Raw genomic sequence first — 14,678 nt, 5'->3', positions numbered from 1 at the left:
ACTACCCCATTACCCTAAGGTCCCACTATGTAGCATTGCCTGTATAAAACAGGCAGGTCTTGAACTCACACAGATAGATCTGCTTGCTACTACCTCATCTGACCAGTTTTATTTTATTTTATTTTATTTTATTTTGAGGTAGGGTTTCCACGTTGCTTAGGCTAGCTGATCTTTTTACACAAGTACTATGATTGTGGGCATATGTCACCACAACTGGCTTTTACCAGACTTTTCTATATAGTCACTGTGTTTTTTATTTATTGCCTGTCTTCCCATCCCAAAATGTAATATCCATAAAGGTAGGGATTCTGCCTGCTTTGTCTCTTTGTGCATACAGCAAAAGAAAAAAAAATTTTTGAACAGTGTCTGGGAGCTAAGAACATACACACTGAGGAGCTGGAAAGGTTGCTCCATGGTTAAGGGGGCCTCCTGCTGTCCCGGAGAACTGGAGCTTGCTTCCCAGCACCCACGTTGGGCAGCTTAAAACCGATTGAAATTCCAGCCCCTCTTTTATGAGCAATCACACAAATGTGGCAGACCTACACATATAAATAATAAAACCTTAAAAGTTCAAGGAAACCAGTAGGATCCATCCTTTCCTCATTTTCCTTCTTCCTTCCCTCCCTTCTTCTGTCTCTGTCTTAACCTCGGGTTGGCCCTGAATACCTGATCCTGCTTACACCTCCCAAGTGTTGGAATTACAGGTATGAGTCACCATGCCCAGCTCCCGTTTACCTTAATCTTAGAGATTACTGAAGTCATTTAATTAAAAATGAAACACAGTGGCTAATGCACTTATTTGCAAGTAACGAAATATTATTCAGGCTAAAAAACCTGTCTCCAGAAGCTGAGAGCACTAGAAACATAAACTTAGTGGGTATCACGTGGACTTATGGTAGAATGAGGGGGGAAAAATGGAATAGGACCTGCATCTCCCTGCTTTGATGTCACTCGGATCATCAGTTGTCCTTCTAGGGTGGCTCTTTCCCCCTTATTTTGGCCATCAGTGTCAAAAGAAGGAAGCCATTCCTTGATCTGTATAGCCTTAACGGAGTTGCTCTGCCAAGTCTTTTTTTTTTTTTTTTTTTTAAAGATTTATTTATTTATTTATTAAGTACACTGTAGCTGTCTTCAGACACACCAGAAAAGGGCATCAGATCTCATTACAGATGGTTGTGAGCCACCATGTGGTTGCTGGGGTTTGAACTCAGGACCTCTGGAAGAGCACTCAGTGCTCTTAACCACTGAGCCATCTTTCCAGCCCCAGCTCTGCCAAGTCTTAAGTCTCCTGACTTTAGAACTGTGTTCATTCGGCGTTTATTTATTTATTTAACCTTTGAGTCAGGATTCTAGAGGCAAAAGAAAATTCTAAAGTTGTTTTGCAAACAATGCAAACTTCAGAAAGTCGAAATTGTGTGTGTGTGTGTGTGTGTGTGTGTGAGAGAGAGAGAGAGAGAGAGAGAGAGAGAGAGAGAGAGAGAGAGAGAGAAACTGAATGTACGCAAAGCACGAAGTGTCTGGAAGGCCACGCAGAACTGAGAGAGGAGGATTCCCTTCCTCCCCTAGATACCGGTGGTCCCATCTCCAGAGCGCCTCCTTTCCCTGGAGAGGATCTATTAGTTGGTCGCCTAGGAAGCAGCTCCAAGCATCCACAGAATTTCCGTGCAACCCGCTCGCACAGGTCCTGACTCGAAATGGAGACCGGAGCGCGGACGCTAGGGCTCCGCGCGTGCAGCCGCAAGCCTGTAACCCCGAAGTGGGCGCTCCACGGAGCCCACGCTGTGCGCACCCCCGCGCTGCTCGCGCCAGCCTCGGCCGCACCCCTCCCCCGTCCGCGCCTCCCCTTTAAGCACGGAGGCGCAGGCGGATTTGTGTCGGCGGACGCGAGGCTCGACTCCCCTTTATGGCGGAGCCCCGCGCCCGCGCCTTGACAACCGCCACGGCTGGCGGTGGGGGCGGGGTTCTGCGCGCAGAGCCGGCCTCCGCCACCCGCCGCCGCCCGCCGCCCTCGCCGCAGCGCGGCCCCGGAGTGCGCGCGCTGGGGGCGGGCCGTGGGCGGGCCGGCGGGGCAGGGCGGGAGGCCGGCGGGCGGCCGCGCTCGGGTCCGCCTCCGACTGCGGCGCGGCGGGGCGATGGAGTGCCATGGCGAGGAGTCTCTGCGCGGGGGCCTGGCTGAGGAAACCCCATTACCTCCAGGTAGGCCGGCCGCGGCCCCGCCACGCGCCCTCCGCTCCGCGCCACGCGGGACTCCGCGTTCGGTCCTCCCTCCGTGCGCGCCCCGCCGCCTCCTGCGGACCGGCACCTGGCGGCGCGCCTTCCCCAACCCCGGTCCGCCCCGCGTCCCGCTCCCTGGGCGCCGCCCCAGCCCTGCGCCCCTCCGAGTCCCGGCCAGGACACTCTGCAGTCCCTTCTCTGCGCGCTCTCCTGCTTTCCCCAAGGGCCCCGGCGACCTGCCATTCCTGACTTGTGTCTGGGGTAGGAAAGGGTGGTGTGTCATTCCTCCATGTTTCACAGAATCGTGACCGATTGTCATACCAGTGGTTCCCCAAGTCCCATCCAGCGGCTGTGCCTCGTGCAGATCCCCTGGGTTTGGTGTTCTCATCACATCTCTGGTTTAAATGGGAGGAAGGAATCGGCAAGCCCGATCCAGGCGATGGCCATTCGCTTTGCAAAACAGGGGATGGTGACTGCTGTGCGGCTCTCCACTCAGCCCGCCAGCAATGCGAACGCAATTCTCAGTCACGTCGTGTGTACTGTTGGCGTGTTAATTTTTCATGATTTTCTGTTCCGCTGTCAGTAGGCTTTAGAACCCTCCTGCTGCCTTCGTGCACTGTTCGGTCGCCAGGGGGACCTAGTGGACGTCGTGAGTAGCTGAGCGCAAATCCATAGCTCAGATGGAAAAACAACTACAAATCAATGCCTCACACATTGACAGTAGTGTTATGTCTATAGAGGACGCTGCTTACATTAAAAGGTCTGACAGCCAGACTGGTGTTTTAGGTCAGTTGATGGTGTGCTTCTTTCGAGTATGGGAAAAAAAAAGTTGAGGAGAAACCATCTCAGTCCAAATAAATGTTACGTTTTAATTTGAAATTTGCATGTGTAAGTCATTACATTGAAACAAGTGATACTCAGATTGAGAGGATGATTTGACAACTCGCGGTATTAAGGGTGTAAGACTAAATGTTTATAGCAGCATCACCAGAAATAGTTGCACCTTCAATACCAGTGTTGGAACCCAATCTTGCCTTCTACTCCGCCAGAATAAAGTATTTTGGCATAATTAAAATCTTTGAACTTAAACTACTTGACTTTCATTAATTATTTAGGGTTGGTAGAGTTTTAGGCTTTAGTTTTGGCTCTAAATGTTTTCCACAGATGTGAAAGAAATCTTTGGCACTGTAACTAACTGTACAAGGGTTTTCTGATTTGGTTAAGAGTTCTGGGTTCAATCCCAGCACCACACACACAAAATTAGTTTTACAGGTCGTTATGCCTACATTAATGACAGTGTGTTTCTTTCTGAATCTGCATCATTATCAATGATCAAATTAGGGTAAGCTTGCTAGTGGGCTAATATTATTAGATTTTTTAAGATGCTTAAACTTATTAAAATACCAGCACTTGGGAGGTAGGTCTAAGTGAGTTCAAGGATAGAGAAATCTTGTCTCAAAACTTTTTAAAGGTAAACTTAAGATTTCTTTTAAAAGACAAGTTCTCGTGTGACCCAGATTGGCTTAGAACTAGCTAGGTAGCTAAGGATGACCTTGAATTTCTGATCCTCCTGCTTTTAAGAGTTTGTGACTGCAAGGGTATGTATGTATGTATGGTACAATTCATATTCCAGTGTTGTTCCTGAGGAGCCAACAAACCCTCCACATAGGCCAGAGAGTCCTAGGAATCCTCCTGTCTCCGACTCATTCAGGCCCTCAGTTTTCTTTTTTCTTTACTTCTTCAAAGTTATACGTCATGTTTAGCATTAACTTACCATCAAGTTAAATTTGATTATTCATGGAGAGGGTTTTTTGTACATTGTCTTTTGGCAAAAGAAAATAAAAAATACCTTTCCCTTTAACAGCCTTTAACACACACACACACATACACATACACACACACACACTTTTTGAGACCAAGTCTCATTAGTAGCACAGGCTAGCCTTGAATTCCCGGTCTTCCTGTTTCTACCTCCCAAGTGCAGGGATTTCCAGTGTGCCCGATATACCTCGCTTCAGGGAAACTGGTTCTTATGTTATGTTTTGAGGGAATATCTTATAATGCAGATACCTGTTTTGAGGGGTTTTTGCTTTTCCATTTGTGGTCTTTTGAGATAAGGTCTTGCTATGTATGGTGCTGTCTGGCTTGTACTCAGGTATTCAGGTTAACCTCAGACTCACAGTGGACCTTCTGCCATAACCTCTCAAATACTGGGATCATAGGCCTGCCCAGTGGCACCTGCCAGATACCTGATTTCAATAGCATTTCTGTCCAGGTACATTTTTGCTGTTGGTTTTTTGAAACAGAGTTTCTCTGTGTAGCCCTGGCTGTCTTGGCACTCACTCTGTAGACCAGGCTGGCCTTAAACTCAGAGATCCACCTGCCTCTGCCTCCCAAGTGCTAGGATTAAAGGCGTGTGCTACCCACCCCCTCTCCAGATACATTTTAAGTTATGATGAGGTTGTAATCATTCACCAAGTACAGGAGATACTCTTTCCTTTGTGTATAGAAAACAGCAAGGTAGATTTATTTCCAAGAGGAGGGGGAGGACAAAGGGCCTGGAAAGTTTTTGAAACCAGTTTTGTATACTTGGCAGTTCTTGTTTGTCTCGACTGGGTGGGGTCAAAGATCATGTATCCCTACTTAGGCCTTAGAGAGCTTAAGCTTCTTTTTCCCTTAATAATGTTTTTCTCTAAATTTTTTCATACACTATATTTTGATCATATTTCCCCTCCCCCAGCTTCTCCCTACCTCTCTGTCCACCCAACTTAATGTTCCCTCTCTTTCAAAAAGTCCTCGCAAAAACAAAAAACGTTAAGACAAAACAGCCAAAACAAACTAAACAGGCAAAACAAAATGAAGACATACATTTCTTATTTTATGTGCATGAATGTTTTGCCTGCATGTGTACGTGCAACATGTATGTGCATGTTGCCTGTGGAGGATAGAAGAGCACACCGTATCCACTGAAGCTGGAGTTAACATGTAGTTGTGAGCTATAGGAGGGTGCTGGGAACTGAACCTGTCTTTTCCCAAGAGCAGTGAGTCCTTTTAACCCATGGGCTATGTCTCTAACCATAATTTAGAAGGGGAGACTTAATCATTTGACTTGTTGTCAAGGGCCTTCACTCACAGAATTCCCACTAATCCAGATGCCACTGGGCATTTACTGCTACTTCTAGAAAAATAAACATTTTGAGCTAGTTTAAAAATAAAACAGGGTTGGGTATTTAGCTAAGTGGTAGAGTGCTTGCCTAGCAAGCGCAAGGCCCTGGGTTCGGTCCCCAGCTCCGAAAAATAGAAAAAAATAAAAAAATAAAAACAAAACAATAGCTGGGCACACACCTTCAGTCTTAGCTCTCAGGGCAGAATCAGGTGGATCTCTGTGAGTTCAAGGCCAGCCAGCATGATCTACAAAGAGTTCCAGGACAGCCAGGGAAACACAGAATCCAATCTCAAAGAACAAAACAAAACAAAACAAACAAACAAAAAACCAGTAAGTCACCTTTCCTCCCCGCCAAAACTTAGTATTTTGTAATTAATGTTATAATTTCTGAAAGAGCCTATATAACAGGGATTTGTGAGTACATAGCCACTCTGGTTACCTCAGTCGACATAGCCAAGAGATTCTGCTGCTCGTGAAGGAAAGAACTTAGGTGCTGTATCCATAGAGTAAAATACTATTTATTAGACTAGTGGGTACTTAGAGTTGTGTGGAAAGAAAGAGTGGTTTCTGATGGGTAGGTTTTGAGGCAAGGGGATGAGAAGAACATTACCTAACAGTATACTTAAAGGCATATGTTCTGTAGCACATGGGCTATAGTTCAGAAAGACAGTGAGGGAAGCAGAAAGGGAAGTGATGAGTTGAGCTGACTTTGGACACGGACCTTGTTCCTCCCCCACCCCCATTACAGCTTTCGCCAATGCCAGCTCTGTGGTGTAGGGAATTCCTGCTTCCAGGGCAGCAATGCAAGCACACTGTGCAGCCTCTGAATAAGTTAGCTAAGACGCGTGTGCTGAGCACCGGTTTCCCCAGGTCAAGGCATTGTTCTCAGAGAAAGCTAATGTACACCAACATCCTTTGCCGCTGCTCTGTTGAAAAATATCCCTGGAAATAACACTTTGTGGATGTGCCGAGTATTGTGGTATGTGAACTGAGCCTCTTGACTCACCGCCCTGTCAACCAGCTTAAATAAACAACTCTTGGTTACAGTTAGAGCAGGAATGTGCAGGACTAGGCATTGAACCTGCACATGTTCTTAACAGCCTGTTATCTACAAACTGGGATTTGGTTTTTGTTTGGGGCTTTACTACAATTGGGGGAGGATGACAGATAACACAGTAGCCCTGTAATTTGTTGACTTCCGTGTAAAATGCCTGCTTTCTTCTGTCATTAAGCCCTGGAAGAATGAAAGGTAAGACAGTTTGCGGTAATTTTATATGCTTAGATTATACACGTTCTCTGTTCTGGCCATCCCGCTCATACTGTGTGACCTAGGAAAAGATGTACAATTCTAATGAAATTTAAGGTCTAAGACATCTTCCTTTGAAGGTTTTCAAGCCTTTTAGGTAGAATGTTTTGTTTTTGTTTTGTTTCTCAGACAGGGTTTCTTTGTAAAGTCTTGGCTGCCCTGCAGCTTGCCCAGTATAGACCATGCTGGCTTTAAACTCACAAAAGATCTGCCTGCCTTTGCCTCCCAGTCCTGGGATTAAAGGCGTGTGCCACCACTACATCCCGGTGGTAGAAGTTTTAAAATTTGGGATGTTCTCATCAAAATAACTGCTCTGGAATTCTTCACATGTGTTCAGTCAGGGCTGTCATGAATGGATGGATACACAGCCTTTGTTCTTGACAGAATCCCCCTATGTAGCCCTGGCTGGCCTGGAACTCCCCATGTGTATCAGGGTAGCCTTGAACTTGTGGCAGCCAGCCCTCCTGCTGCTAGGATTACAGATATGTACCGCCACATCTCTCAGTGGCCCGCTTTAGACTCTGGGACTTCAACATTACTGTTGGGGCTTATTAAGCATATCTTTTGTTGTTTTGAGATAGAACTGTATTTCAGTCGTGCTTGGTCTTTCTCCCCTTAGTTCCCACGTGCTAGAAGCGCACCACTATTATTTAAATTTTCTAATAACTGGAATTTTGACTTACATTAGTACCATTTTCCAAGCAGTTTGGTTCTTTGTGCCTTAATATTTTGTAGGGTTTAGTTCCAGAGAGAGTTATTGACATAACGGTGGTAGCCATTAGAGTGTTGACAAATGCTAGTGTAAAAGTAAGATGGTCTCTGAATCTTAGAGTAGGTGGTTCTGTATTGCCAAAGGTAGCAGAGGGAGAAGCCATGCATTGACCTTTGCCTGAACTGAAACTTCTAGAGCTGTAATTCGCTCTCTGAAGTTGTGAGTATACAGAGAATGTGCATGACTGATAATGCTTTAAATTTAAGTATATGCCTGCAGTCCCAGGATTTAGGAAGCTGGGGAAGGAAGATTGAGACAGTAACCTATCCTGGGCTACCTAGTGTAATATTGTCTCAAAAACTTGAAACAAATGAATCAAAAAGAAATAAAGTTTAAACATAGATGTAGCATGTAGCTATTTGACATTACCATGCTTCTTGAAAACCATAAATGAATAATTTTCTAGCAATTTTTCCAAACTTACTAACTTAAAAGGGTAGGCCAGAAGAGGCATTGAATCTCCTGGAACTGGAGTTACAGATGGTTGTTAGCCACCAGTTGGGTGCTGGGAATTGAATTTGGGTCTTCTAAAAGAGCAGTCAGTATTCTTAACTGCTAAGCCATCTTTCTAGCCTTCATAGTACTATTTTTTTTGTTTTTGTTTTTTGAGACAGGGTCTCAATATTTAGCTCTGGCTGTTTGAAACTCACTATGTAGACTATGCTGATCTTAAATTTACAGAGATCTCCCTGTCTCTGCCTCTGGTGCTGGGATTAAAGGCATACACCCACATTCAACAACTTAAATATTTTTAAGTGCACTTTTTACACTTTGAGTGTATCAGACCTATAAAACCTTTTCATCTTGCAAAGTTGGTACTCCACCCACTGAAATACTCCCTATTTCCTTCTAGTCTTTCACCCCACCCTAGTCCTTGGTAACCACATCCTATTTTCTGTTTCTATTAGTTTGACTCTCTTAAAATATCTTGTGTAAATAGAACCCTGCAGTATTTTTCCACATATTATCTCCTCTCCTGTCCTCCCCTCCTCTCCTTTTCTTTTTCTTTTCTAGTTCCTAACCTCAACTTCTTTTCTTGTCCTCCTCCTTCTTCCCCTCTCTCCTTTCTTGAAAAACAAAACAAAAAAATATTAATACCCCCCCCCATGTTTAATCCCTCTCCCAAGACAGGTTTTCTTCCCTGTGTAGCTGTGACTGCCCCGCCTCAGAGAGTAGACCAGGCTGGCCTCGAACTCAGAGATCTGCCTGCCTCTGCCTCCCAAGTGCTGGGATTAAAGATGTTCATTACAAGGTTGGGGTTTAGCTCAGTGGTGAGCGCTTGCCTAGGAGGCGCAAGGCCCGGGGTTCGGTCCCCAGCTCCAAAAAAAAAAAACAAAAAAAAAAAAAAAAAAAAGATGTTCATTACCACCATCCAGCTTAGTGCCTTTTTATGTTATTAGAATAACTAGTATTTTATTTAGAATACAGAATAATAGGTTCATTGTGACATTTTAATCTTTGTCATGTGTATAATTGTGCTTTGTTCATACCCTTCCCTCCATCACCCATGTCTCCTCTCTCCTCATTTCCCTTTTCTGTCTCTTAAATATTGGTGTGTGAATATGTATATGTATGTTAATATATATGTATGTGAACATATATAATATCCACTATGGTATGTGTTTTTATAATCTAAAAATGAGAAAAAATGTACAATACGTGATCTTTCCTCTTTAGTTCCCCTCTCCTTCCTCCCAACCTCTTCCTCCCGCTCAATTATATTCACATCCCAAGTACATTTAAGTATTTAAATCTAGATCTACATATGAGAGGAAATGGGTAGTGTTTCTCCTTCTGGTGTATTAGTGAATCTTCATACTATTCCTCATAGTGGGCACACTTTTCCCTTCACATTCCTACCAATGATGTGCAAAGATTCCAGTTCTTTCTAGCACTTGTTTTTCGACTGTAGTGACCACTCTGTGGGAGTGAGAAGGTAGCTTGTTGTGGTTCTGATTTTGTTTTCCTAAAGGCTGGCAGTGTTGAGCATCTTCTCATAGGTTTACTGACCATTTGTATGTCTTTTTAAAGAAAATTCCCTCTTGGTTTATTATTTTGGTTTGACTCTTTTTTCAGTGAGATTATGGGTTATTATAAAAACATTCCTGTTTCTTTCCAAACAATAGAATAACTATGTCTGAGGATGTTCTTGAAAGAAAGATTTTTGCATGTACTGACAGCCGTCTGAGTTAGTGCACAGACATAACAGGTCAGAAGGGACAGAATGATATCTGGAAGAGCTTCTTGCAGGAGGTGGTGGCATGTGCCACCATCATGTACCAGCTTACGATATTTCCAATCACACTTGGGGTGGTAGAGCTAAAGTTTGCTGTGACAGAGGCAGGCTTGTTCGCTATGCTGTTCACTTTTGCTCTAAGAATACATTCAGGATTACAAAGCTCATACGTATTTTATACACATCAAAAATATTTTGTGGCTGCTCTTGGGCTTCATGGAGGTGCACTTGCTGGATGCTCAGTCCCATGGCTCAGTCTTCACTCGCCAGCCACCTACTTACTGATGCTACCTATTTTTGTTTTGTTTTGTTTTATACTTATTTTTTGGAGATAGGGTCTCATATAGTCCAAGTTTAGCTTGAACTTCTAAAGTAGTCAGGGTTGGTCTTGAACTTCTAATCCTCCTGCTGCTACATCCAGGGTACTGGGAATGCAAGTGTGCGTATCACACCTGGTTTTTGCCGTTCAAGGGATGAAACCCAAGACCTGCAAACTAGCTGGGCAAGCACTTTACCAAGTGAGTGACATCATCGCCAGGGTAGAGGGTCTTGTCAGCTCACTCCTTCCAATCTGCTCTCTGAGGGCATTCATTCCCCTTAGTCCAGAGTCTTTGGTCCATTGCCTCACCCACCTGCCTTTGTTCCATTACCGCCTCCCCATTTCTCTAACTCACCTTCCCTGTAGTCTGGAATCCCCACACTTGTCTCCCCTTCCACTCCTCCATATCTCCAGGATTTCAACCTAATTCTCATTTTGAATAGGCTCTTGGTGATTGTGTCTCCTTATATGGCTTCCACAACAACGGGCCTCATCTCAGTGTTCCTAGCCCACCCCTGACCCCAGCACTTGAGTTTTGTGTTTTCATCAGTTACCTCTGGACTGCCAGCCATCTTGAATCTTTCTGCATTTCTTCTAGAGGTCATATCCAATTACATGAGAGAGTGGTGTGCCCAAATTCTGAAGAGTACATCTCCTAAGTAACTCATGAATGCACCATAGCCTTTTGTTCTGCTGGCTGGCCTAGTAGAATAGCCTGCTCTCCCGGTACAGAGGCACCCTCCCACCTGGCTTCAGCAACATCTTCCCTAAGGTGCAAGTCTGTCTGGGCCTCCTTCCTTTGTACCTGTCCTTGAGTGGACTCACTTTCCCCCTCCTAGTGGCCTGCCTTTACCTCAGGAGGTCTGGTTCAGTGGAGAGCATGGCCCTTTGTTCCACTGTCTGTCCCAGCAGTCCTGAGAAACTTGACTTTTCCAAACATACTAGCAAGCCACTCACTCTTCTTGTCTACCGTGTCCTTTCCTCTTTGCTTTAATTTAGTTTTGGTTTTTCTTTTTCAGTGCTGGGGACTGCAGCAGGCGTGTGTGCATGCTAGACATGTGCTCTGCCCCTTAACCGGTTCCCCAGTTCTACCGTTTCCTCTTTGTCCTGCAGAGCGCTTTCTCCGCTGAGACTTTATATCTGCTTACCTGGTTTAATCTCACTTATCTTTTAAGTCTCAACTCAAAGAGGAAGTGACCTTTGAACATCCCTCTCCGGTACCTCCAGATGTCAGCTGCTTCTTTTGCTTGTTTCAAACTCTAAGTAAATGGTAGCCAGCACCTGTGTCTCTTACAGGAGACTGAAGCATCATGGGCTTTCCTGTCTTTTCTCAAACTGAAATGTCAGTTTCCTTTGCCTCCTATGCCTGCCTCAGGGTAGGTGGGCAGTAAATGTCTGTGCTTGAACATTTACGGAGATATGGAGGGTTTTTCCTGGGGAGTCCGGCAGGAATGCTTTACCTGTGGGTTTGCCAGTTTGAGAAAGGGTCTTGTTGTGTGTGTACCAGGCTGGAACTCCTGTTCAGCCTTTTTGTTCCAAGATCACACAGGCACCTCTACAGCTGGTTCCTGATACAGAGTCTTATGGAACTGATTAGTTCCTTATGTGAGAGAATGTGTACACAGTAACTGAAAGCACACGGCTGATCATACCCCACAGGCCTCAGTGCCTCCTTTCACTTCTGTCTGACCTGCTTTAGTCCCAGAGCTTGTCTGGTGGCTGCACCTCTAACTGCTAGCTGTGTCTACTAGATACCATGACCAGGACAACCCTTATAAAGGAAAACGTTTAACTGGCCCATTAGCATCGTGGCAGGAAGAATGGAGGCATACAGGCTGTCTTAGTCGGGGTTTGTGCTCCTGCATAAACATCATGACCAAGAAGAAAGTTGGGGAGGAGAGGGTTTATTCAGCTCACACTTCCACACTGCTGTTCATCCCAAGGAAGTCAGAACTGGAACTCAGGCACGTCAGGAAGCAGGAACTGATGCAGAGGCCATGGAGGGATGTTACTTACTGGCTTGCTTCCCCTGGCTTGCTCAGCCTGCTCTCTTATAGAACCCAGGACCACCAGTCCTGGGATGACACCACCCACAATGGGCTGGGTCCTCCCACTTTGATCACTAATTGAGAAAATGCCTTATAGCTGGGTCTCATGGAGGCATTTCCTTAAGGAAGGCTCCTTTCTCTGCCATAACTCCAGCTGGTGTCAAGTTGGCACACAAAGCCAGCCAGTACAATTGACCTCTTGTCAATGTAACAAACACATCACTATTAAGTCTCAACCCTTACTTTCTTATTCATCCCAAGATCTAAATAACTTTGAGTCCCACAGTCTTTACGTATTAAAATTTCAATCCCTTTAAATTATCCAATATTTTTTAAAATTCAAAGTCCTTTTGAAATTCAGTTTCTTAACTGGGGGGGGGGTGGTCCACTAAAATACTTTTTTCCTTCAAGAGGGAAAAATATCAGGGCACAGTCACAATCAAAAGTGAAATCAAACTAACCATCCAATGTCTGGGATCCACTCACAACCTTCTGGACTCTTCCAAGGGCTTGGGTCACTTCTCCAGCTCTGCCCTTTGTAGACGCTCCTTGTCTTCCAGGCTCCAGATGCCTGTTCTCCACTGCTGCTGCTGTCCTTGGTGGTCATCTCATGGTACTGACATCTCCAAAACACTGCTGTCTTCCACCGCAACTGGGCTTCACCAATAGCCTGTCACAGGCTCTCTTCATGGTGCCAAGCCTCAGCTCCTTTGCATGACCCCTTCAGTCCTGAGCCATCAACTGCAGCTGAGGCTGCACCTTCACCAATGGCCTTCCATGGCCTCTCACAGTGCCAGCCTCAGCTGCTCTGCTTGATCCCTTCATGCCTTCAAACCCAGTACCACCCGGGTGACTGTTACCCATTACCAAGTCTGCCACAACATGAACTACAGCCTTAGCATCTCTGGAACACAGCTCTCAAAAACCACTTCCCAGAAGATTTCACCTCAGTGATGCTGGTCTCTTCTTAATCACCACTAATTTCTTAGCTCCAGCTGACCAGCATCAATTGTCCCAGGAATGCAAAGGTTTCCCTTTAGTAGTTCTGGGATCTTGTTAATCACAGCTGATTCTTCAGCCCCAGCTAACCAAAACCACAACATCTTCACAACCAAAATAGCAACAGCCATGAGAAAAATCTTTAATCTTCTCTCTGAAATTTCACAAGCCAGGCCTCCATCTTCTGCACTGTTCTCAACATTATCTTCCAAGCTCCTACAGAACAGCCCACAGAGCTCTTAACATTCCAATGGCTTTTCTAGCACAAAGTTCCAAAGTCTTTCCGCAGTCCTCCCCAAAACATGGTCAGGTTGTCACAGGAATACCCCATTGTGCTGGTACCAATTTGTCAAGTTGACACACAAAACCAGCCAGTACACAGGCAGACATGGTGCTGGAGAGATAGCTGAGAGTTCTACATCCAGATCAGCAAGCAACAAGAAGAGAGGGAGAGACAATGGGTCTGGCTTGAGCATTTGAAACCTCAAAGCCCACCTTAGTGGCACACTTCCTCCACAAAGGCCACACCCACTCCAACAAGGCCACACCTCCTAATAGTGCCATTCTCTAGGAGCCTGTTGGGGCCATCTTTATTCAAACCACTGTGCTGGCCTTTAACTCCCAGAGTTTCACCTGAGTCCTCCATGGCCATATAAACAATACAGTTATTTTAACTTTTCATTATATTTTTATTCAGATACAGTCCTGTGTACATGTGTATGTGGTTGCTTAGCGTGCATGTGTGTATGTGGTTGCATACATGCCATAGCATGCACATGTAGTCAAATTGCTGTTCTCCTTTCACTCTCCCATGACATGAACGTGAGACCCACAGACTGAAGCTTGTAGCTACCACCTGAGGTAGCAGGATGCCACAGTTCCTCTGTTGTTAAGCACACGGTTAGGATTTTTCCCTTTCCAGAGAGTACCACGTATTTGCCACTTGGGAAGAAAATGTGACATTTGCAAATTGCCTAGGTTTGGTTACTGTTTGACATTTATGTTAAAGAATAATATTTTAAAGCTAATCCTAATAAAATACAAGTTACATTGAGAGCATTGTGAACCTCCGACCATGAGTTTCTTACTGAATGATTGCCTGTGCTCAGCTGTCGATGCAGATGTATTTCCTGTTATCTGCTCCTCAGGTCCACTGACCTGGGCTAGTTGAAGAGCATCAAGCCATTTGAATAATGAAAATGACTCTCACCTCCAGAGAAAGAGCATAGAAAGGTGGAACTGGGAGTCAGCTGATAGTATGCGTCTTTTTAAAAGGCAAAGTTGATGGCCTTAGCATCCTGGTGTATGTTGTCACCGTGCTGGGGCAGTGATCCTGAAATAAGTTCTAAAGGAAGCCCGTGGGGGAAGAAACCTTCTGAGCGCTTTCATGTCTGAAACTGAATTGCTTGTATTCAACTTCCTATTTATTATTGAGCTGGGTGTAGAATTTGAGGCAGAAAGTAATTTTTCCCTGCAAATTGAAAGCATGGGTCCTTGTCTTCTGATAGCACTTTGTTACCAAGGGGCCAATTTGTTCTCTTTTTCTCTTTTTGTTGTCTTGAAATTCCCTGAGGAAGGCACAGGCTCAGTTGTACTGAGCACTACCTGAGCCCTTCGG

At 45.1% G+C, this 14,678-nt stretch overlaps 1 protein-coding gene across 1 annotated transcript in view; it reads left to right on the top strand.

Annotated features, from left to right (window-relative positions):
- The first annotated feature begins 2,079 nt into the window (after nucleotides 1–2,079).
- The window catches only part of Dipk1a (divergent protein kinase domain 1A), a 71,786-nt gene continuing 59,187 nt past the window's right edge, over nucleotides 2,080–14,678 (top strand). The window contains exon 1 of the mRNA XM_032915960.1: nucleotides 2,080–2,196. Coding sequence (XP_032771851.1) covers nucleotides 2,143–2,196 — 54 coding nt within the window. The 5' untranslated portion in view covers nucleotides 2,080–2,142. The remainder of the gene's footprint in view (nucleotides 2,197–14,678) is intronic.

The sequence above is a fragment of the Rattus rattus genome, chromosome 11, assembly GCF_011064425.1.
Source record: "Rattus rattus isolate New Zealand chromosome 11, Rrattus_CSIRO_v1, whole genome shotgun sequence".
Lineage (NCBI taxonomy): Eukaryota > Metazoa > Chordata > Mammalia > Rodentia > Muridae > Rattus > Rattus rattus.
This window is presented reverse-complemented; position numbering and strand designations above follow the sequence as displayed.